The sequence below is a fragment of the Neoarius graeffei genome, chromosome 1 (genome assembly GCF_027579695.1).
Source record: "Neoarius graeffei isolate fNeoGra1 chromosome 1, fNeoGra1.pri, whole genome shotgun sequence".
Lineage (NCBI taxonomy): Eukaryota > Metazoa > Chordata > Actinopteri > Siluriformes > Ariidae > Neoarius > Neoarius graeffei.
This window is the reverse complement of record NC_083569.1, coordinates 44,498,446-44,520,754: the sequence shown is the minus strand read 5'-3', so window position 1 is coordinate 44,520,754 and position 22,309 is coordinate 44,498,446. Positions and strand designations below refer to the sequence as shown.

General features: G+C 38.8%; 1 protein-coding gene across 1 annotated transcript in view; it reads left to right on the top strand.

The window, feature by feature from the left end:
• Positions 1-22,309, top strand: part of amph (amphiphysin) — a 93,430-nt gene that overhangs the window by 58,987 nt on the left and 12,134 nt on the right. The window contains exons 15-23 of the mRNA XM_060932406.1: positions 1,248-1,403; positions 5,619-5,663; positions 6,476-6,664; positions 7,135-7,188; positions 9,998-10,048; positions 10,250-10,300; positions 11,740-11,781; positions 16,760-16,936; positions 17,037-17,138. Coding sequence (XP_060788389.1) covers positions 1,248-1,403; positions 5,619-5,663; positions 6,476-6,664; positions 7,135-7,188; positions 9,998-10,048; positions 10,250-10,300; positions 11,740-11,781; positions 16,760-16,936; positions 17,037-17,138 — 867 coding nt within the window. The remainder of the gene's footprint in view (positions 1-1,247; positions 1,404-5,618; positions 5,664-6,475; positions 6,665-7,134; positions 7,189-9,997; positions 10,049-10,249; positions 10,301-11,739; positions 11,782-16,759; positions 16,937-17,036; positions 17,139-22,309) is intronic.

Sequence of the window (22,309 nt, the reverse complement as noted above, 5' to 3'; positions counted from 1 at the left end):
GACATTTGCTATAATTTCCTGTGAGAATTGCCTTGACATTTTTATTATCTATGACCCTGATTTATTTATCTATGACCCTGATTATGTAAACCAAGGGTGTCAGACTAACACCATGAATTTTCAAATGAATGAATTTTCAATCAGTGCTCTAAATTAAAATAACCTTGTGGATTAATTGAATTATAGAAATAAAAAGAGCTGATTTCTATTATTCCACTAAAGGGAAAAATTGGGCAATGGAGTGTATTTCGTTATCAAGCTGGAAATTAGATGCTGTGAACATATTGCTTTCTAAAATAACAAATGTATGGAGTTCACAGCAATAGGGTGAGTACTTAGACAATTACAACAATCATTTTTAAAAATAATTTTGCAAACAATATTTATCCTCCCAATTCAATATTATGGGCTATTTAGTGTATATTTATGAAATATAAACCCAATTATATATATATATATATATATTACTGTGCAAAAGTCTTAGGCGCCCTATTTTTTTCTGACAAACTTTGTTATAGATTTCTGTTTTATGACTTCATTATCGAGTCAGTAGAAAAACATTTTAGGGTTCCACACATTTTGTTTTCCAGCACAAAATGAAATGTTACAGAAAAAAAAGTTTGCATCTGAGCAGCACAAGAGACCACTTTTCAGATTAAAAAAAGAAAACATAATGGCTACTGGGTTTTGGTGCTAAATGAAGACGCAAGTATGACAAACTGTCCAGAAGAACTGTGGCTGGTTCTGCAAGATGCTCAGTAAAACCTACAGCTCATTTCCTTATAAAACTGCACTCAATGTACCTGAGACTACTATTTTTTTAAGCAAAGGATCATCTCACACCAAACATTGACTTTGTTTCATTTATTATGTCTTACTTCTGTTTATAGTATTTTTTTAAAATGTTGAAACATTTCCTTATTTTTTAAGCCATTTTTGGTCTACAACATTTTTTTTTACATGTGCCTAAGACTTGCACAGTCTTGTATGTATGTTCAATCCATTTGTGCACTAAGAATGAACTTTCACAGTTTTGTGATGTGTTATTGGTCTACTAATCTTACATTTTGGTCCAGTCCACTTAACATTAGATTGAGTGTAATTCTTTGGCCCAGTACAAAAAAAAAAAGTTTGACACCCCTCATGTCAACTATGTGCCCTCTCCTGTATTTTACTTGAGGCAGACTCTGTGTTTGTGACTGCTGAGGACTTGGTCTTGACAATAAATACATGTTTTCTCTGACTAGGCTTCAGATGCTGGCTTCAATGCCAACTGGACAGCTGACTTTGGTTCTGCAGGTCAAGATTTGGGAGATGTTCAGCCTGCAACAGATGGGCAAGGTTGGCCTCCTGCAGAAGGATGGCCCACAGATACAGTGCCCCAAAGCGATGCTACAGGCGAGGTTAGAAGTTGGGATACAAAGTATGATCAGGAGCCAAATCCAGACTGTGAAGTGTGTGCTCTGAAGAGTGGCAAGATAGAGTCTCCATTTGAGCAGCAGCCTGTTCACGAGGGTACTGAGGAACAGTGGGCATCAGAGCAGTCAGGCTCAGACATATATCACTCTGGGTGGACAGGGGATGAGGAAGGATGGACCACAGAAAAGAAAATCACAGGTTTAGAGGACAGTGGAGCTGGAAGGTCCATGCCAGGGATTATATTCACAAATGAGTTTGGCCAAGAAATAACAGAGGCCACCGAGGGAAGTGGGCAAGGATCAAACACAGAAGAAGAGGGAAACAACTCAAAGTGGTACTTAACAGGTCAGGGAGATGTGGATGGGTCAGGGTCTGAATATGAGACTGCTGAGGAGTGGGGAGATGCTCCAGATCAGAATAGTGGATGGATCAGTGCTGATGATGATGAGCTTGAATCTGCAGAGAATGAAGGACAAATATCTGATCAGGATATCACCAGTAGCAATTTAAATCAAGGGGACTTTGTGGATGATAGTGATTCATCCTTCATGAAACAGAGCACCATACATGTTACAAGCTTTATTGGCCATACTTTTATTGCTAATTGGGATCGGTTGGCAATGAGAGAATCAACAAAGCTTAATAAAGCAACAAAGCTTGAACAACACAGTTCAACTAATTCAGAATCCAAATTATGCTCTGACCCATTTTGCAAATCAGAGTGTGACCCATTTGATTCAGGGCCTGATCTATGTGCTTCAACAGAGGAGGATCCATTTGATACTGGCAATGACTCATATGCCAAATCGGACAAGGATCTGTTTTGGCCATCAAAATCAGAAAACTCTCAGATATCTCAGAAAGTTGCCAGTGACTGTTTTGCTATGCATGGGGGAGATATTTTTGGCTCTGAATGTTCATCTACAGAGGGCCAAGCAATTGGTTTTACTTCAGATCCTTTTCAAGCAGAAGATCTGTGGGCTACTGAAATCATATCAGACCCTACAGGGCCCAGTGAAACTAACCAGGATCCTTTACCCAGTGAGACTCACCAGGATCCTTTTACCAGTGAAACTGACCAGGATCCTTTTGCCACTGAAACTAATTGGGATTCCTTTGCCAATGAGAATAATCAAGATACTTTCACCAATGAGACTAAATGGGATACTTTGGTCAGTGAAACTATCCAAGATCCTTTTGCCACTGGGACTAACCAGGATCCTTTTGCCAGTGAAACCAACCAGGATCAGTTTGCAATTGAAAGTAATCAGGATCCCTTTTCTAATGAAAATAATCAAGATAATGTCATCAGTGATCCCAGTCAGGATCCTTCTGCCAGTAAAATTAACCAGGATCCTATTGACAGTGAAACTGACCAAGATCCTTTCACCAATGATCCCAACCAGGATCCTTTTACCAGTAAAACTAACCAGGATCCTTTTGCCAGTATAACTGACCAGGATCCTTTTGCTACTAGGACTAACCATGGTCCTTTTGCCAGTGAAACTGACCAGGATCATTTTGCCAGTGAGACTAACCAAGACCTTTTTGCCAGTGAAACTGCCCAAGATCCATTTGGAAGTGAAACTAATAGGGATCCCTTTTCTAGTGAAAATAATCAATATATTTTCACCAGTGAGACTAACCAGGATACTTTTGTCAGTGAAACTGACCAGGATCCTTTCACCAGTGATCCCAGCCAGGATCCTTTTACCAGTAAAACTAACCAGGATCCTTTTGCCAGTAAATCTGACCAGGGTCCTTTTGCTACTGGGACTAACCATGATCCTTTTGCCAGTGAAACTAATGAGGACCCTTTCACCAGTGATCCCAACCAGGATTCTTTTACCAGTAAAGCTAACCAGGATCCTTTTGCCAGTAAAACTAACCAGGGTCCTTTTGCTACTAGGACAAACCATGGTCCTTTTGCCAGTGAAACTGACCAGGATCATTTTGCCAGTGAGACTATCCAAGACCTTTTTGCCAGTGAAACTGCCCAAGATCTGTTTGGAAATGAAACTAATTGGGATCCCTTTTCCAGAGACAATAACCAAGATCCTTTTTCCAATGAAACTGATCAGGATCCTTTCACAACTGATCCCAACCAGGATCCTTTTACCAGTAAAACAAACCAGGATCCTTTTGCTAGTGAGATTAACCAGGATCCTTTCACCAATAAAATTAACGAGGATCCTTTTGCCAGTGAAACTGACCATAATCCTTTTGCTAGTGAGACTAATTGGGATCCTTTTGCAAGTGAGAACCATGAGAACCAGGATCCTTTTGATAGTAAGGCTAACCAGAATACCTTTTCTAGTGATAATAACCAGGATGCTTTTGTTTGTGAGACTAACCAAGACTATTTTGCCAGTAAGACTAACCAAAATCATTTTGCCAGTGAGACTAACCAAGACCTTTTTGCCAGTGAAACTGCCCAAGATCAATTTGGAAGTGAAACTAATTGGGATCCCTTTTCCAGGGAAAATAATCAAGATTATTTCACCAGTGAGACTAACCAAGATCCTTTTTCCAGTGAAACTGATCAGGATCCTTTCACAGCTGATCCCAACCAGGATCCTTTTACCAGTAAAACAAATCAGGATCCTTTTGCTAGTGAGATTAACCAGGATCCTTTCACCAATAAAATTAATGAGGATCTTTTTGCCAGTGAAACAGACCATGATCCTTTTGCTAGTGAGACTAATTGGGATCCTTTTGCTAGTGAGAACCATGAGAACCAGGATCCTTTTGATAGTAAGGCTAACCAGAATACCTTTTCTAGTGATAATAACCAGGATGCTTTTGTTTGTGAGTCTAACCAGGACTATTTTGCCAGTGATAATAACCAAGAACCTCTTGCTAGTGAGAATAACCCAGACCCTTTTGCAAGTCAAACTAACCAGGATCCTTTTGATAGCAAGATTAACCAGGATGCATTTGCTAGTGAGACTAACCAGGACCTTTCTGCCAGTTGCACTAATCAGGTTCCTGTTTCGAGAGAGACAACCCAAGACCCTTTGGTCAGTGAGGTCAACCAGGGATGGGCAGGGGGTTGGGAGTCTACAATAACTGGGCAAGAAAGTGGGGAAGGAATGGGCTTTTCAACTAGCAATGGGTTTGTCCAGTGGGCAGTCTTTCCTCACTCAACTGTTGATTTAGACAGCTCCAGTAAGGATTCTTGGCAGGACATGGACAAGAGTGGTGGCTTCTTCCTGTCAGATGGCCAAAGTGACATAATTACAGGCTGGCCTGGAGACAGTGGACCAATTCAAGACCCATTTGTTGCTTGTCCTGGTCAAAAGAACATTCCTAGTCCAAAGGCTGCAGCCATGGAAAAGACAGGCAGTGTTAAAGAACCAGAGAATTCTGACCTGTCTGAAGACGAGGTTGCAAATCGGAGATACGGAAAGTTGTATCAAGAAATAGATGCGGAGACGGATGAGGTACCTGAATTCCTCCTTGTTTTAGTGTAGCATGAACAGATGAGAAGCTCTTTTCCTGCCTGCAGATGAAGCAATAGTTTCCTGCTACAAAACCCTTCAGACCCCAGAATCCCTTACACTCTACAGATCGTGGTCCTGTGTCTCTCCTTTGCTTGCTTCTGATGTTTGATTTAAATAGTATTCCTACTCCCATTACTTATAAATGGCAAGTGTGTTGAGAGCCAGCATTTAAACTATTTCTGCAATTTGGTTTAGATGTCCAGCAAAGCTTTAAATGGACTTGCTCAGGTAAATAGGCAATTAGACATTGCCTGTTTAGGTTGTAGTGACAATAGAGTTTTGTAATGACTGCTGCAAGAAAGTTTTTTGTTTGCTCTGATTATCATGACACTTAGAAGTGACATTGCCAAAATGTAATTAAAAAGCAGTTTTTGTTTATACTTAGATTAATTCACCTTAAACCTTTCTGCAGATAGTTTAATCTTATATATAGCTATAGAATTGAACTGATATTTAGCAACCTTGAACAATTATGGAGTGTGTTTTGTTAACACATCTAGCATTGTCTCTAATATATTAATGATCCTTAATCATCCCCTTTCCCTAGAAGTTTCAGATTCCTTAAAATATTTTTTATTTTTAGATATGATTTTGGACATGTCTTACCTTGACTACTAACCTTAATGTTTCATATGTTACAGAAACTTACTTGATTTGTTAACAGTTCCTCTCATATCTCTTGTATTGCTTACCAAGGTGGATGCCTCAGTTCCAGCTTTTGGGGCTGACTTTAATAAAATGGTGAGTCGTTGGTTCTCTTCTGTAAAATATATTATTCTCTCATAGAGCACATTGTGAAATGTTAATGTTAATGTATTGTATTAAAGTTTGATTATTTGCATTATGTACAGTAGACTGCTTTGTATTTAAGGATATTAAAATATATCTTATTTAAGACAAATTGAAAGAGTATCTAAGTCTATAAAGCATTTGTTTTAGGATGACAGAGCATGACACTGATGCATGTATATACTCAGAAACAAAATAGCAAATAATAAAAAAAATAGGCTTTATTTTCATAAAAGTGCTGTTTTGTAAGTAATATCAGTTTTGGTTTGTATTGTTTATCTGGTTGTAAAATATGAAATTCTTCTCTTCTAATCTGTACTCAGATCCATTAATCTTTCTCATTGATAGCTTATGCACCTGTGTGATTTTATGTAATTATCTTTGAACCCAGACAGCCCCTTTTCAGTTTTTCATTTCCATAAAAGAGTAAAAATTTCTGGAAAAATACCTTCTGGGGAAATTAAGATCTGTTATAATGTTATGAATGCGATATGTAAAGCTAGCATTTGTTTCCATTAAGTTAACAACTTGATGTTCATGTTTCATGACCTTTACAGATTTACTATTATATACTATTTTCATACATGAATATATACTTGGGTATAAACACAAACATTGTGGGTTGTTTAGATCTTTTAGATCTGAGATAAATATTTATTGACCATTATTTCTAAAGCTGGTCCCTTTTGAGAAGACACAGTGTGTCTGGTCTGAATTTGCAGAGTTTGTGATTCTCATATGCATATGTGTGTGTATACCTAAAGTCTGAGGCCCCAGAAGGGGCAGAAACTGGGACAGAAGCAGCCCCAGAGGGACTGGGAGAGGGGGAAGGGGAGGTGTCCCCAGCCCAGGCCCCAGAGGCTGAGGGCAGTGTCACAACTCCTCCTGCAGAAACCACTACTGAACAGGCAGAGACCACTGCTGCTAGCAGTCCACCTGCAGAGACTGATTCTGTGAGTGATATTGGGCTATTGGTGCGCAAATATTATTAGAATTGTAGATGTCATTTTAATCATTTGTACAATTATAATCATCATCAACATCACCGTCATCATCATCGTCATCATCGTCGTCATCATCACTTTGTAACCATCACCTTTATCTTCATCAGCACCCTCATCATTTTGCTCTCACTACAAAAATCTGTTTCTTTGTCAGTGGCTTCATTGTATTTTTCATTTATTTGTTTATTCACTTATTTACAAGAGGCGCATCATCCATCAGTCATCGTTCTTTACTATCACCATATCATCTTTCTGTTTATCATTATGCTTTGGTGATTTATGTTTGACCAATTTTTTTTTATGTTTTAACCATTTTGTTACATTTTAAGTATGTTTTTCCCATCATGAGTTTTTTGAGAAATGTTGATCAATGGGTTGTAGTTAATGGTATTTTTCCATGCACTGTGCTGCTCTTTAAGAGCATAGTGGAGTCTCCTGAAGCTGCTGAAACTATAGCAGCAGAGCAAACTGAGGTATGTACCTTTTCTATCAGCCTCACACTGCCTGAGCTGCTTACATCATCTTGCTCATCACATTACTGTGCTTTGTGAGAAACATTTAATTAACAAATGTTTTATTTAATTTTTTTCCTCAAATTATACACTCATTCTCTCATGTATGACAGTGGGAACCAGAATTATGGAAGTGTAGAAAATTGTGTTTTTTCTTTTTATTATTTTCATTTTCTGAGTATTTTCTGTGGTTAATTTGATATCTGTGATTGTAGTAGTTTGGTTTAAGAAAAAAAACATTACCACACTCACTGCATCTTTCTTGGTATATGTGTGGTGGCCTGGGAAAATCCTTCACATGGTGAAATTTTGACATTATGCACTACATATACACTATGTGGTCAGAAATTTGTGGACATGTGACTGTCACACCATATGCAGTTGTTGAACATCCCATTCTGGTCTGCATTTCAGTTCATCCCAAAGGTGTTCAGTGAAGTTGAGTTCAGGGGTCTGTGCAAGACACTCAAGTTCTTCCATCTCAAACAATGTCTTCATAGCTATTCTTTTGTGAACAGGGGCGTTGTCATTCTGAAACATATTTTGGCCTCTCAGTTCCAGTGAAGGGAATTTCAGTTCAATTAAATTTTATTTATATAGCACTTTTAACTATTGTAATGCTACAGCATACAAAGACATCATATACTGTACATTTGTGTGCTTCCAACTTTGTGGCAACGGTTTAGGGAAGAACCACATCTGGGTGTGATCAACAGGTGTCCACAAATTTTGGTCTTATAGTGTATTTATGAAAAGTACAGACTTTCTTGAATTGAAATATGCTTCTGCCTGACTGTATTTACCACTGCATTTGTTAATGTGGCTCCTTACCTTAGTGTAAGCAAAGGAAAAAGGATATACTAGGCAAGACAAAAAAATGAAATAAAACATTTCCATATCTCATCTCATTATCTCTAGCCGCTTTATCCTGTTCTACAGGGTCGCAGGCAAGCTGGAGCCTATCCCAGCTGACTACAGGCGAAAGGTGGGGTACACCCTGGACAAGTCACCAGGTCATCACAGTTCTGACACATAGACACAGACAACCATTCACACCTACGGTCAATTTAGAGTCACCAGTTAGCCTAACCTGCATGTCTTTGGACTGTGGGGGAAACCGGAGCACCCGGAGGAAACCCATGCGGACACGGGGAGAACATGCAAACTCCACACAGAAAGGACCTCGCCGGCCACGGGGCTCGAACCCGGACCTTCTTGCTGTGAGGCGACAGCGCTAACCACTACACCACCGTGCCGCCCCATTTCCATATCATTTTGGTTAAATATACTGTACCGTATATCTATGGTTTAGGGGCGGCACAGTAGTGTAGTGGTTAGCACTGTTGCCTCACAGCAAGAAGGTTCTGGGTTCAAGCCCAGTGGCCGACGGGGGCCTTTCTGTGTGGAGTTTGCATGTTCTCCCCGTGTCTGAGTGGGTTTCCTCCAGGTGCTCTGGTTTCCCCCACAGTCCAAAGACATGCAGATTAGGTAAAATACCCAGCCACTGGGGTTGCACAAGCCAGTGCATACTTAGTGCTGGTCCCAAGCCTGGATAGACTGGGGAGGGTTGTGTCAGGAAGGGCATCCTGTGTAAAAACCTACTCCAAATAAAATAAGTGGACCATAAATTGGGAAGGATGATCCACTGTGGTGACCCCTAACAGAAGCAGCCAGAAGACGATATATTAATGGTTTCTTAAAGTTCTTAAAACTGTGCTATAGACAGAAAAACAGTATTTCAACCACTATTTATTTATTTTTTTGCTGTTTGCCAGACATCTGATTGGTTTTTCACAGGCTGCCACTCATATGTTGGCATTTATTAATCATGATTGATTTTTTGTTTGTTTTTATTGATTATGTCGATTCTGTTATAATGACACTGAAGATAAACTTATCAGAGTATAATAATAATAATAATAATAATAATAATAATAATAATAATAATAATAATAATGCTCATATAAATCATGTAACACTAGCTTATATTGACTTTGGATAGAGACAATATTTAACTTGTGTGTTCTCCTTTACATCATGGGCATAAAAATATATCCTGGAAAAATGAGGTTGAGCGTCTACCCATGAAAATCATTTGTTTTCTTGTGTTTTATTATTCCTACTACATATTTTATATAGCATAAGGATATGTATTATCTTTCGCTATCTGACTGAATATACACTCTGTGGCCACTTTAATAGGAACTTGTTCTTGATTCTAAGATTCCTGTTCTTGGCTGGCAGGAGTGGAACCCAGTGTGGCCTTCTGCTGTTGCATGCTGAGATGCTTTTCTACTCACCACGGTTGTAAAGAGTTGTTATGAGTTACTATATTCTTCCTGGCAGCTCGAACCAATCTGGCCATTTTCCTTTGACCTCTCTTATCAATAAGGCGTTTCCACCCACAGAACTGTTGCTCACTTGATGTTTTTTGTTTTTCGCACCATTCTGTGTAAACTCTAGAGACTGTTGTGTGTGAAAACCCAAGAAGATCATCAGTTTTTGAAATACTCAAACCAGTCCATCTGGCACCAACACCCATGCCACAGTCACACTTTGAGATCACGATTTTTCCCATTCTGATGTTTGAAGTGAACATCTTGGTTTGTATCTGCATGATTTTATGCATTGTGCTGCTGTCAAAGGATTGGCTGATTAGAGAACTGCATAAAACAGCAGGTGGATGGTGTTCCTAATAAAGTGGCTGGTGAGTGTATATTTGAGCCAAGGATTTCTTGAGTAACTGGGGTTTAAAATATTTTATGTGTAGACCACCCCAGCTGATGACACTGAGAAAGAGCAACTCAGCGAAGAGGCTCCGGTAAATATGCGTTTTGTCATGAACGGCATTAGATAAGTTCAAATTCAAGTTCATATATGGCACTATCTCATATGAGCTTGACTTCTCTACTTTGCAAATCCACTGTGCCATGTAATTCTGACCACTTTTGTACTTCTACACATTTGTAACACAGATAAAGCCAGATTGTTAAATTACAGCACATTTTTTTGCCATATGTAGGAATCTGCTCCAGTAGCAGAACCAGGAAAGGAGCCATCTCCAGAGGCTCTGGTAACTCCACTCCCACATATAAAATCAGACTATTTTCACTGTAATGAATTGTTTTTACACTACCCTAGAACCCCATTACAGTCTATATAGACATTTCTTCAGGCCTTTGTGGTTTACATAATAGCAGAGCAAATTACCCAGAGGAAAGGAAATTTTAAAATGAGATCTCTTCTCTTTCTCAATTGTTTCTCCTAGACAATAATGAGATCATAGTGATATTAAAATGAGATTATTGCTTTTGTCTCCTGCTTCTCAGGTTTGTCTCTAGAGCAAAAGAGTTAAGTTATCTCATTGTAGACTCCTTTTAATCTACAAATGAGTTCTCAACAATGTTTTAAATAATGCTCAGTGTTGACCAATTTATACATCTCATACTTTACTCAGGCTGATCCACCAGAGAGCTCTCTCTGTAAACTCACACAATTCTCATTTCAGATCTATTTGGTGAGTCTCAGATTAGGTTCCGTCAGTTTTGTAAAAGAGGTCTCTACACAATCTTGAACCATTCTCATTCTAGTCATCTCAGTCTAGTCCTTTTTTGATTTACAAAAGAGATCTCAACAAAGGCTTAAACAATACTCAGATTAGAGGTCTGCGCGGGACAGAATTTTCAGTCCTGCTCCCACCCGCTCCTGCATTGTGCAGTCCCGCTCCCGCAAAGATTATGATTTTCAGTCCCGCTCCCGCCCGCGCCTGCCATATTTTGTCCCTCTCCCGCCCGCAAATCCCGCATGATGCAGACGTTCGCGTTATTTCTCACGAAAGTTGAAATTAGTCAGCTAATAAAATAGTTTTAGTCGTGGCTTGGTCGACTAAGGCGCCATACCATAAATCCGGGGACCTGGGTTCGATTCCGACCCGAGGTCATTTCCCGATCCCTCCCTCCAGCTCATTTCTTGTCTCTACACTGCCCTATCCAATAAAGGTGAAAAAAGCCCCCCCCCAAAAAAAAAAACTAAGATCTCTTTTGTGACTCCTACTTGTCTCATTGCTATGTCTCATCTTTTGCTTCTTTTATTTCTCCTAAGGCAAAATTAGGAGAAAGAACTGTGACAAAAGTAATACTTAAATGATCCTTAAAAGAGAATCACCATTTTGTCTCCTGAGCAACAGAAGGGATACAAATGAGAAACAAAATTTTCCTCTGGGTATCCCAGATAACCCCCCCCCCCCCCCCCTTTTTTTTTAAAGCTAGTTACAAGTATATCTTGGCACTTGATTATTCTGTTTTCATTTCCTATGTAATGAAAAAGTACATGTACATATGCACAAGTGCTACTAGTTAGATTTATGTTTTTGTTGTTTGCATTAGAAATAGACCTTGAAAGCTGTGTCTTATGTTTTGAAGCTTTTTAAACACACTCTTGTGTAGGAGGTATTTTATATGTTTCATACTTGTGCATGTGTAAGATAATTATTCATGTCTCTTTTGTGTGTAGGCCACTGCAGAAGATAAAGAGTCTCCTATTGAAGAGACTCCGGTAACTCCTTGATGAACTCTCTCTCAATTACTATTGCCTTGGTAAAAGCAGACCCATAAGTGGAATAGTGGCTGATTAAATTCACCCTGTGTTTCGCACACTATTCCAGCTATAGTGTCTGCTTTGTATACTATTTCAGCATGAAACAGCCTTTTATGTTTTTCCGAAGCAAAATATTTTTCTTTAAATGACAAACGTTTATCAGGATAATTACAACATCATTAGTAGGCTACCTAATGAGTCAATAATTAAATTAAATAGTAATTCAATAGTAGATTATCTCCTAATTAAATCTCAACATTTTCTAATCTCCTCACCACTTATATAATAGTGACTAAGCGTGTCCAAACCTATTCAGGTAGTTTTGGGTTGACATCAAGGTTAATGCAGCCTACAGCAACAGACATTGTCAGTGTTGTCCACACCACATTGTCTTTGTTCACTGAGGCATTTTACAGCTTCTAACAGAGATTACAACATGCTGTCATTACTGTCAACATTATTTAAACATCAGGACTTACAAATATTTTCAGAAATTTCTCCAATTCAATCCAAAATGTCATGACATGTTCAAGTTTGCCACTTTATGTCGCTAAATAGAAAACTAGTATTACAGTGTATCAGTAATCATTGTTTAATAATCCTATAGCATTAATAAAGCACGAGATATGTTTATGGATTTTCTACAGTGCTGAGCGTAAATGAGTGCACCCCCTTTGAAAAGTAACATTTTAAACAATATCTCAACGAACATAAACAATTTCCAAAATGTTGAAAAGACAAAGTTTAATATAACATCTGTTTAACTTATAACGGGAAAGTAAGGTTAATAATATAACTTAGATTACACATTTTTTCAGTTTTACTCAAATTAGGGTGGTGCAAAAATGAGTACACCCCACAACAAAAACTACTACATCTAGTACTTTGTATGGCCTCCATGATTTTTAATGACAGCACCAAGTCTTCTCGGCATGGAATGAACAAGTTGGCGACATTTTGCAACATCAATCTTTTTCCATTCTTCAACAATGACCTCTTTTAGTGACTGGATGCTGGATGGAGAGTGATGCTCAACTTGTCTCTTCAGAATTCCCCATAGGTGTTTGATTGGGTTCAGATCAGGAGACGTACTTGGCCACTGAATCACTTTCACCCTGTGCTTCAGAAATCCAACAGTGGCCTTAGATGTGTGTTTAGGATCATTGTCATGTTGGTAAAGTGCACGACGACCAAGGGCACGGAGTGATGGTAGCATCTTCTCTTTCAGTATAGAGCAATACATCTGTGAGTTCATGATGCCATCAGTGAAATGCAGCTCCCCGACACCAGCAGCACTCATGCAGCCCCACATAAGGACACTGCCACCACCATGTTTCACTGTAGGCACCATGCATTTTTCTTTGTATTCCTCACCTTTGCAACGCCATACAGTTTTGAAGTCATCAGTTCCAAAAACATTTATCTTGGTCTCATCACTCCAGAGTATAGAGTCCCAGTAGTCTTCATCTTTGTCAGCATGGGCCCTGGCAAACTCTAGGCGGGCTTTTTTGTGCTTGGGCTTTAGGAGAGGCTTCTTTCGTGGACGGCATCCATGCATGCCATTCCTCTGCAGTGTACGCCGTATTGTGTCACGGGAAATAGTCACCCCAGTTTGGCTTTCTACTTCTTTAGATAACTGCAGTAAACTTGCATGCCGATTTTCTTCAACCCTTCTCATCAGAAGATGCTCCTGTCGAGGCGTTACCTTCCGTGGACAACCTGGACGTCTCTGTGAGATGGTTGCAGTTCCAGCTTTCTTAAATTTTTGTACCACTTTTGCTCCAGTATTCTGACTGATAAGCAAAGCTTTGCTGATCTTCTTGTAGCCTTCACCTTTGTGGTGGAAAGAAATTATTTTCTTTGGGGAATTCTGAAGAGACAAGTTGAGCATCACTCTCCATCCAGCATCCAGTCACTAAAAGAGGTCATTGTTGAAGAATGGAAAAAGATTGATGTTGCAAAATGTCACCAACTTGTTCATTCCACGCCTAGAAGACTTGGTGCTGTCATTAAAAATCATGGAGGCCATACAAAGTACTAGATGTAGTAATTTTTGTTGTGGGATGTACTCATTTTTGCACCACCCTAATTTGAGTAAAACTGAAAAATGTGTCATCTAAGTTTATATTATTAACCTTATTTTCACGTTATAAGTTAAAAAGATGTTCTATTAAACTTTGTCTTTTCAACATTTTGGAAATTGTTTGTGTTCATTGAGATATTATTTGAAATGTTACTTTTCAAAGGGGGTGTACTCATTTATGCTGAGCACTATATAACATGTCTTTTGTTCTACTAGTCCATGCCATTAACCAGTAAAAATATGCGATTTTTACACTTTTTTAAAATACCCATAGCTTCAGAGGAGATCGTCACTACGTTTATATACACAAAATATTCCATTCTTTGCCCTTATTTGGAAAAAGACACTATTCCTACCAAGCTGTTTACATGGCGAATGAAAATATTCCACTGATATTCCCATTTAAAATTCAAATTCAAATTTATTTGCCACATACACAATCATACATAGTATGACATGACATGCAGTGAAATGCTTATTGCAATGCTCCGTAAGTAGTGAAGATAGTTGGGGGGGGGGAGTAGTAAGAAGAAAGGGAGTAAAATAGAATGTAATAAATAGAATAAAAATAAAAATGTTTACATGAAGCCTTGCATACTCCCAATGTCTAGTTGGCTTGTGTACAACACACAGAGCTGATCGTAAGCAGGCATGAGGCCATGTGTGGCAAACTGATGTAAAAACCCCAGTTGAGACACATATTCCGAGTGTGCTGTATACATGTCCAAAGAATGGTCCTATAACCCAAATAATATCGGCATATCCCACGTCTTAATCGGAAAATGCTAAATTCAGAATAAGACCAAATTTGGAATATCCAAATGGAATATGCTGTTTACATGGCCCATATCAAATCCCAAATATTGTCATAATCAGAATAACAGTCAAATATTAGTGTTCGTGTCAATGTACTGAGTAGCTATTAATTTACTTGAGTGGAAACTGTTGTGTTTGGACAACCTAAAAACAGTTTCCACCCTATTAACAGGGTTTGTTTCATTAAAGAAAAGCAACGTTTCAAATTTTGTTTAATTAATATTTTGTTTAATGAACATTTATTTTTTGACAGTTGTTTTTATGTGAATAGTTTATTGGTGGATGGAGACTGTACAACATTCATTTAAACTGCAGTGTATAGTTCATACTCTTGGTTATGACATTGTTCAACGTGTCAGCTCAGAAAAAAATATTTTAAAGTTTACTTTAAAACACTTCACTTTTCTGAGCCTCTTCCCCACTTAATGAACATTAATGAGATATGTTGTTTGGTTTGATTTTTTTTTTATTATTATTTCTTTTGTATTATTTGTGGCACAAATTATTTGAACCATGATACCACAAAGTCAAATGAAGATACTTGACTAAAAAAAAACAAAAAAACGGAAATAAAAGAAAAACCTACCATAGCATTTTGTTGCATATTGAACATGAACTCTAATCTTAAATGACTCTTTGTGGTTTCAGTGGTTACTATGTCCCATTTCATTGTAATGAACAGTTTTGTATCATTTTAAGACATCATCATTCAAAAATTCTGAATGTGTGATGTGCTGTGGTATTATTTAGCTTGTTAGATCCAGAGAAGAATGATGTAGCAGGTTGTAGAGGCAAAAATTACATAATGTAACCTATTTTCAAAATATAAACAGGATATTTTTTCTTTTTTTGCAAGTTTTTTAAAAAGTTTAAAAAAAGATTGTTTTTTTCTTTCATATAGTTGATTAAAAAAAAGCATTCTTTTTCTTAGAGTCAAATGTTTGAGCCGTACTGACAGACTACGTTAAATATAGTATATATCAAATACAACTCCTTAAGTAGACTTTGTAAATTGTAGTGGTATCAAATGTAGAAGAAGAAGAATTTCAATAAGGGAATGATCACACCCAAGGCTAATTCCTGCTAAGTGGTAGCTTAGCATTAAGATTATTTAGTTCAACTTGTTACTGATTTCATCTCAGCTATTGGTCCCTTTCCCCTGCGTTAAGAACCATGACTTGTTTTTTTCTGCAAAACCCTTCATCATACCTAGTAAACCTTCCCCAACTCAAATGGCATGATCCAGTTTGTTTATCCCTAAAATGACACTCATCCCCTCCACACTGAGGACAGTTTCAACCACTGCAGTTAAACTGGTCCCAGTTCCCTTCATTGTGCTAAGTACCTTCCCATGTGCTGCTCTGCACTGATCCATCCAAATGAGTGGCTGTGGTGAGTGTCTCGTGCCTGACTCTCACAACTGGATGCATCTTTTAGACCATAGAGAGCAAACCAGATGATGAAACTGGTACAGTAGAGACCAAACCAGAAGATGAAACAGCTACCCTAGAGATCAAACCAGAAGAAGAAACTGGTACCATAGATGTCGAACCAGAAGGAGAAACTGGTACCATAGAGGTCGAACCAGAAGGAGAAACTGGTACAGTAGAGGTCAAACCAGGGGATGAAGCCAGTAAGGAAGGGGCTTCAAAGAATTTTGAAGAGGAGGTAGATATTCAGTCATGATGCTATACTTGGTACATTTGCCACTAATAAGAACCAGGATGTCTGTGTGTTGGATGCAGCATAAAGGCTGTTTGCTGAATACGATGTTAGTATATTATATACAGAATGTGAATGGACCATTTACATTTGGTGTATAAATTATATTATTTTTCATAATAGAATGCATCATTTTGTAACTTGAAACTTTTATTCCTTTAATTTATGTTTTTTTTTTAATTTGAACCATGGTTTTGTTATGTTTAGAATGTTACCCAAATAATTGTTTGAACAATTTGCTTAAAATGTTGTTTGTGAAATGTACATTCATGAAATTTTGATGAAATTACATCACATACATCTTGCTCATCTCAGGACAAGATGCCTATTCCATCTGTGGTAATTGAGCCTGCATCCAGCAATGAGGGTGATGATGACCGAGATGGTGACATTGTATCTCCAATAGCAACCAGTGGAGATGGAGTGACACCAGACATCCAGACAGACAAAGATATTTCCTCCTCTGGCATGCCTCCAGGCTTCCTGTATAAGGTCAATAAACAAAATCAATAGACATCTCGTCATACCTGACAGAATATGTGTGCCCCAAAAAGAAAACAATACAAAACAAAATATATTACCTTGGTTTTAGGTTGAAGCAATGCATGACTTTGAGGCTGCAAACCCAGATGAACTTGATCTGAAGAGGGGAGATATTGTTCTTGTTATTCCCACAGAGCTGGCAGAAGATCAGGTATGAACTTCACTAATGAACTATGTGTTTATACTCAAAATGTCTGATTGAATTGAAGCACATAGCTCAGTGTTAATAAAAATAAATACAACCCCAATTCCAAAAAAGTTGGGACAAAGTACAAATTGTAAATAAAAACGGAATGCAATAATTTACAAATCTCAAAAACTGATATTGTATTCACAATAGAACATAGACAACATATCAAATGTCAAAAGTGAGACATTTTGAAATTTCATGCCAAATATTGGCTCATTTGAAATTTCATGACAGCAACACATCTCAAAAAAGTTGGGACAGGGGCAATAAGAGGCTGGAAAAGTTAAAGGTACAAAAAAGGAACAGCTGGAGGACCAAACTGCAACTCATTAGGTCAATTGGCAATAGGTCATTAACATGACTGGGTATAAAAAGAGCATCTTGGCGTGGCAGCGGCTCTCAGAAGTAAAGATGGGAAGAGGATCACCAATCCCCCTAATTCTGCGCCGACAAATAGTGGAGCAATATCAGAAAGGAGTTCGACAGTGTAAAATTGCAAAGAGTTTGAACATATCATCATCTACAGTGCATAATATCATCAAAAGATTCAGAGAATCTGGAAGAATCTCTGTGCGTAAGGGTCAAGGCCGGAAAACCACACTGGGTGCCCGTGATCTTCGGGCCCTTAGACAGCACTGCATCACATACAGGCATGCTTCTGTATTGGAAATCACAAAATGGGCTCAGGAATATTTCCAGAGAACATTATCTGTGAACACTATTCACCGTGCCATCCGCTGTTGCCAGCTAAAACTCTATAGTTCAAAGAAGAAGCCGTATCTAAACATGATCCAGAAGCGCAGACGTCTTCTCTGGGCCAAGGCTCATTTAAAATGGACTGGGGCAAAGTGGAAAACTGTTCTGTGGTCAGACGAATCAAAATTTGAAGTTCTTTATGGAAATCAGGGACGCCGTGTCATTCGGACTAAAAAGAGGAGAAGGACGACCCAAGTTGTTATCAGCGCTCAGTTCAGAAGCCTGCATCTCTGATGGTATGGGGTTGCATTAGTGCGTGTGGCATGGGCAGCTTACACATCTGGAAAGACACCATCAATGCTGAAAGGTATATCCAGGTTCTAGAGCAACATATGCTCCCATCCAGATGACGTCTCTTTCAGGGAAGACCTTGCATTTTCCAACATGACAATGCCAAACCACATACTGCATCAATTACAGCATCATGGCTGCGTAGAAGAAGGGTCCGGGTACTGAACTGGCCAGCCTGCAGTCCAGACCTTTCACCCATAGAAAACATTTGGCGCATCATAAAACGGAAGATACGACAAAAAAGACCTAAGACGGTTGAGCAACTAGAATCCTGCATTAGACAAGAATGGGTTAACATTCCTATCCCTAAACTTGAGCAACTTGTCTCCTCAGTCCCCAGACATTTACAGACTGTTGTAAAGAGGAAAGGGGATGTCTCACAGTGGTAAACATGGCCTTGTCCCAACTTTTTTGAGATGTGTTGTTGTCATGAAATTTAAAATCACCTAATTTTTCTCTTTAAATGATAAATTTTCTCAGTTTAAACATTTGATATGTTCTATTCTGAATAAAATATGGAATTTTGAAACTTCCACATCATTGCATTCCGTTTTTATTTACAATTCGTACTTTGTCCCAACTTTTTTGGAATCGGGGTTGCATGAGTCAACCCTCTTATAGATCAGCAAGAATTTTAGTTTCTTGGCCAAAGTTCCAGAAAAAAAGGTTTTAGTTCCTGCTCCATATTACATACTTTTCTGCAGTCCATTAACTACTGTAATGAAGCCTGTCACAATATACAGTGGCATGCAAAAGTTTGGGCATCCTTACTGAAAATGTCTGTTACTGTGAATACAGTGGTGCTTGAAAGTTTGTGAACCCTTTAGAATTGTCTATATTTCTGCATAAATATGACCTAAAACATCATCAGATTTTCACACAAGTCCTAAACGTAGATAAAGAGAACCCAGTTAAACAAATGGGATAAAAATATTATACTTGGTCATTTATTTATTGAAGAAAATGATCCAATATTACATATCTCTGAGTGGCAAAAGTATGTGAACCTTTGCTTTCAGTATCTGGTGTGACCCCCTTGTGCAGCAATAACTGCAACTAAACGTTTCCGGTAACCGTTGATCAGTCCTGCACATTGGCTTAGAGGAATTTTAGCCCATTCCTCCGTACAGAACAGCTTCAACTCTGGGATGTTGGTGGGTTTCCTCACATGAACTGCTCGCTTCAGGTCCTTCCACAACATTTCGATTGGATTAAGGTCAGGACTTTGACTTGGCCATTCCAAAACATTAACTTTATTCTTCTTTGGTAGAACGACTTGTGTGCTTAGGGTTGTTGTCTTGCTGCATGACCCACCTTCTCTTGAGATTCAGTTCATGGACAGATGTCCTGACATTTTCCTTTCAAATTCGCTGGTATAATTCAGAATTCATTGTTCCATCAATGATGGCAAGCCGTCCTGGCCCAAATGCAGCAAAACAGGCCCAAATCATGATACTACCACCACCATGTTTCACAGATGGGATAAGGTTCTTATGCTGGAAAGCAGTGTTTTCCTTTCTCCAAACATAACACTTCTCATTTAAATCAAAAAGTTCTATTTTGGTCTCATCCATCCACAAAACATTTTTCCAATAGCCTTCTGGCTTGTCCACATGATCTTTAGCAAACTGCAGATGAGCAGCAATGTTCTTTTTGGAGAGCAGTGGCTTTCTCCTTGCAACCCTGTCATGCACACCATTGTTGTTCAGTGTTCTCCTGATGGTGGACTCATGAACATTAGCCAATGTGAGAGAGGCCTTCAGTTGCTTAGAAGTTACCCTGGGGTCCTTTGTGACCTCACCGACTATTACACGCCTTGCTCTTGGAGTGATCTTTGTTGGTCTACCACTCCTGGGGAGGGTAACAATGGTGTTGAATTTGTACACAATCTGTCTGACTGTGGATTGGTGGAGTCCAAACTCTTTAGAGATGGTTTTGTAACCTTTTCCAGCCTGATGAGCATCAACAACGCTTTTTCTGAGGTCCTCAGAAAACTCCTTTGTTCGTGCCATGATACACTTCCACAAACATGTGTTGTGAAGATCAGACTTTGATAGATCCCTGTTCTTTAAATAAAACAGGGTGCCCACTCACACCTGATTGTCATCTCATTGATTGAAAACACCTGACTCTAATTTCACCTTCAAATTAGCTGCTAATCCGAGAGGGTCACATACTTTTGCCACTCACAGATATGTAATATTGGATCATTTTCCTCAATAAATAAATGACCAAGTCTAATATTTTTGTCTCATTTGTTTAACTGGGTTCTCTTTATCTACTTTTAGGACTTGTGTGAAAATCTGATGTTTTAGGTCATATTTTGCAGAAATATAGAAAATTATAAAGGGTTTACAAACTTTCAAGCACCACTGTAGTTAAGTGAGCAGAAGATGAACTGATCACAAAAAGGCATAAAAGTAAAGACAACACATTTCTTTTCAGCGTTTTCTGCAAGATTTGTGTATTATTTTTGTTTTGTACAATTGGAGAGTGAAAAAAGAAAAGGAACACCATGCAAAAGTTTGGGCACCCCAATACATTTGAGTTCTCAGGTAACTTTTACCAAGGTTTCAGACCTTAATTAGCTTATTGATCTGTGGCTTGTTCAAATTCTTCGTTAGGAAAGGTCAGATGATGCAGATTTCAAAGCTGTACAAATTCTCTGACTCCTCAAACTTGTCCCTAAAATCAACAGCCATGGGCTCCTCTAAGCAACTCCCTCGCATTCTGAATAATAAAATAATCGATGCTCACAAAGCAGGAGAAGGCTACAAGAATGTAGCAAAGTATTTTCAGGTAGCTGTTTCCTCAGATTGTAATGTTATTAAGAAATGGCAGTTAACAGAAACAGTGGAGATCAAGGTGAGGTCTGGAAGATGAAGAAAACTTTCTGAAAGAACTGCTCATTGGACTGCTAGAAAGGCAAATAAAAACCCCTGTTTGACTGCAAAAGACCTTCAGAAAGATTTAGCAGACCCTGGAGTGGTGGTGCACTGTTCTACTATGCAGCGACACCTGAACATAATATGACCTTCATGGGAGAGTCATCAGAAGAAAACCGTTCCTGCATCCTAGCCACAAAATTCAGCTTCTGAAGTTTGCAAATGAACATCTAAATAAGCCTGGTGCATTTTGGAAACAAGTCCTGTGGACTGATGAAATCAAAATAGAACTTTTTGGCCACAATGTGCAAAGGTATGTTTGGAGAAAAAAGGACGCCAAATTCCAGGAAAAGAACACCTCTCCAACTCTGAAGCAAGGGTGTGGATCGATCATGCTTTGGGGTTGTGTTGCAGCCAGCGGCACAGGGCACATTTCATTGGTCGAGGGAAGCATGGATTCGAATAAATACCAGCAAACTCTGGAAGCAAACATCACACCATCTGTAAAAAAGTTGAAGTTAAAAAGAGGATGGGTCCTACAATAAGACGATGATCCAAAACACACCTCAAAATCTACAATGGAATACCTCAAGAGGCTCAAGCTGAAGGTTTTGCCATGGCCCTCACAGTCCCCTGACCTAAACACCATTGAAAATCTGTGGATAGATCTCAAAAGAGCAGTGCATGCAAGACAGCCCAAGAAACTTGTAGAACTGGAAGCCTTTTGCAAGGACGAATGTGTGAAAATCCCCCAGGTAAGAACTGAAAGATTATTAGCTGGCTATAAAAAGTGTTTACAAGCTGTGATACTTGCCAAAGGGGGTGTTACTTGGTACTAACCATGCAGGGTACCCAAACTTTTGTTTCAGGCCCTTTTCCATTTTTTATCATTTTGAAAGTGTAAAAGATGAAAATAAAAAAAATTGTGGGTGGTAGAAATGGGCAACTGGACTTGCTTGAAGATTCTTGAAAACGTTTCACCTCTCGTCCAAAAGGCTTCCTCAGTTCTGTCTGACTAATAGGGAGTATCAGATATTTATCCTCTCCTGGCTCAGAATCAGAATCAGAATTCTGATGACCAGCTCATCTAAGGTGTCATTGAGGCATCATGTTGGTGTGGGTCGCTGGAGGCTGGGTGTGAATGGCGAGCCATTAGGGTGATCAAAGGATTGCCCGTTAGGGTGATCAATGGCAATCTGA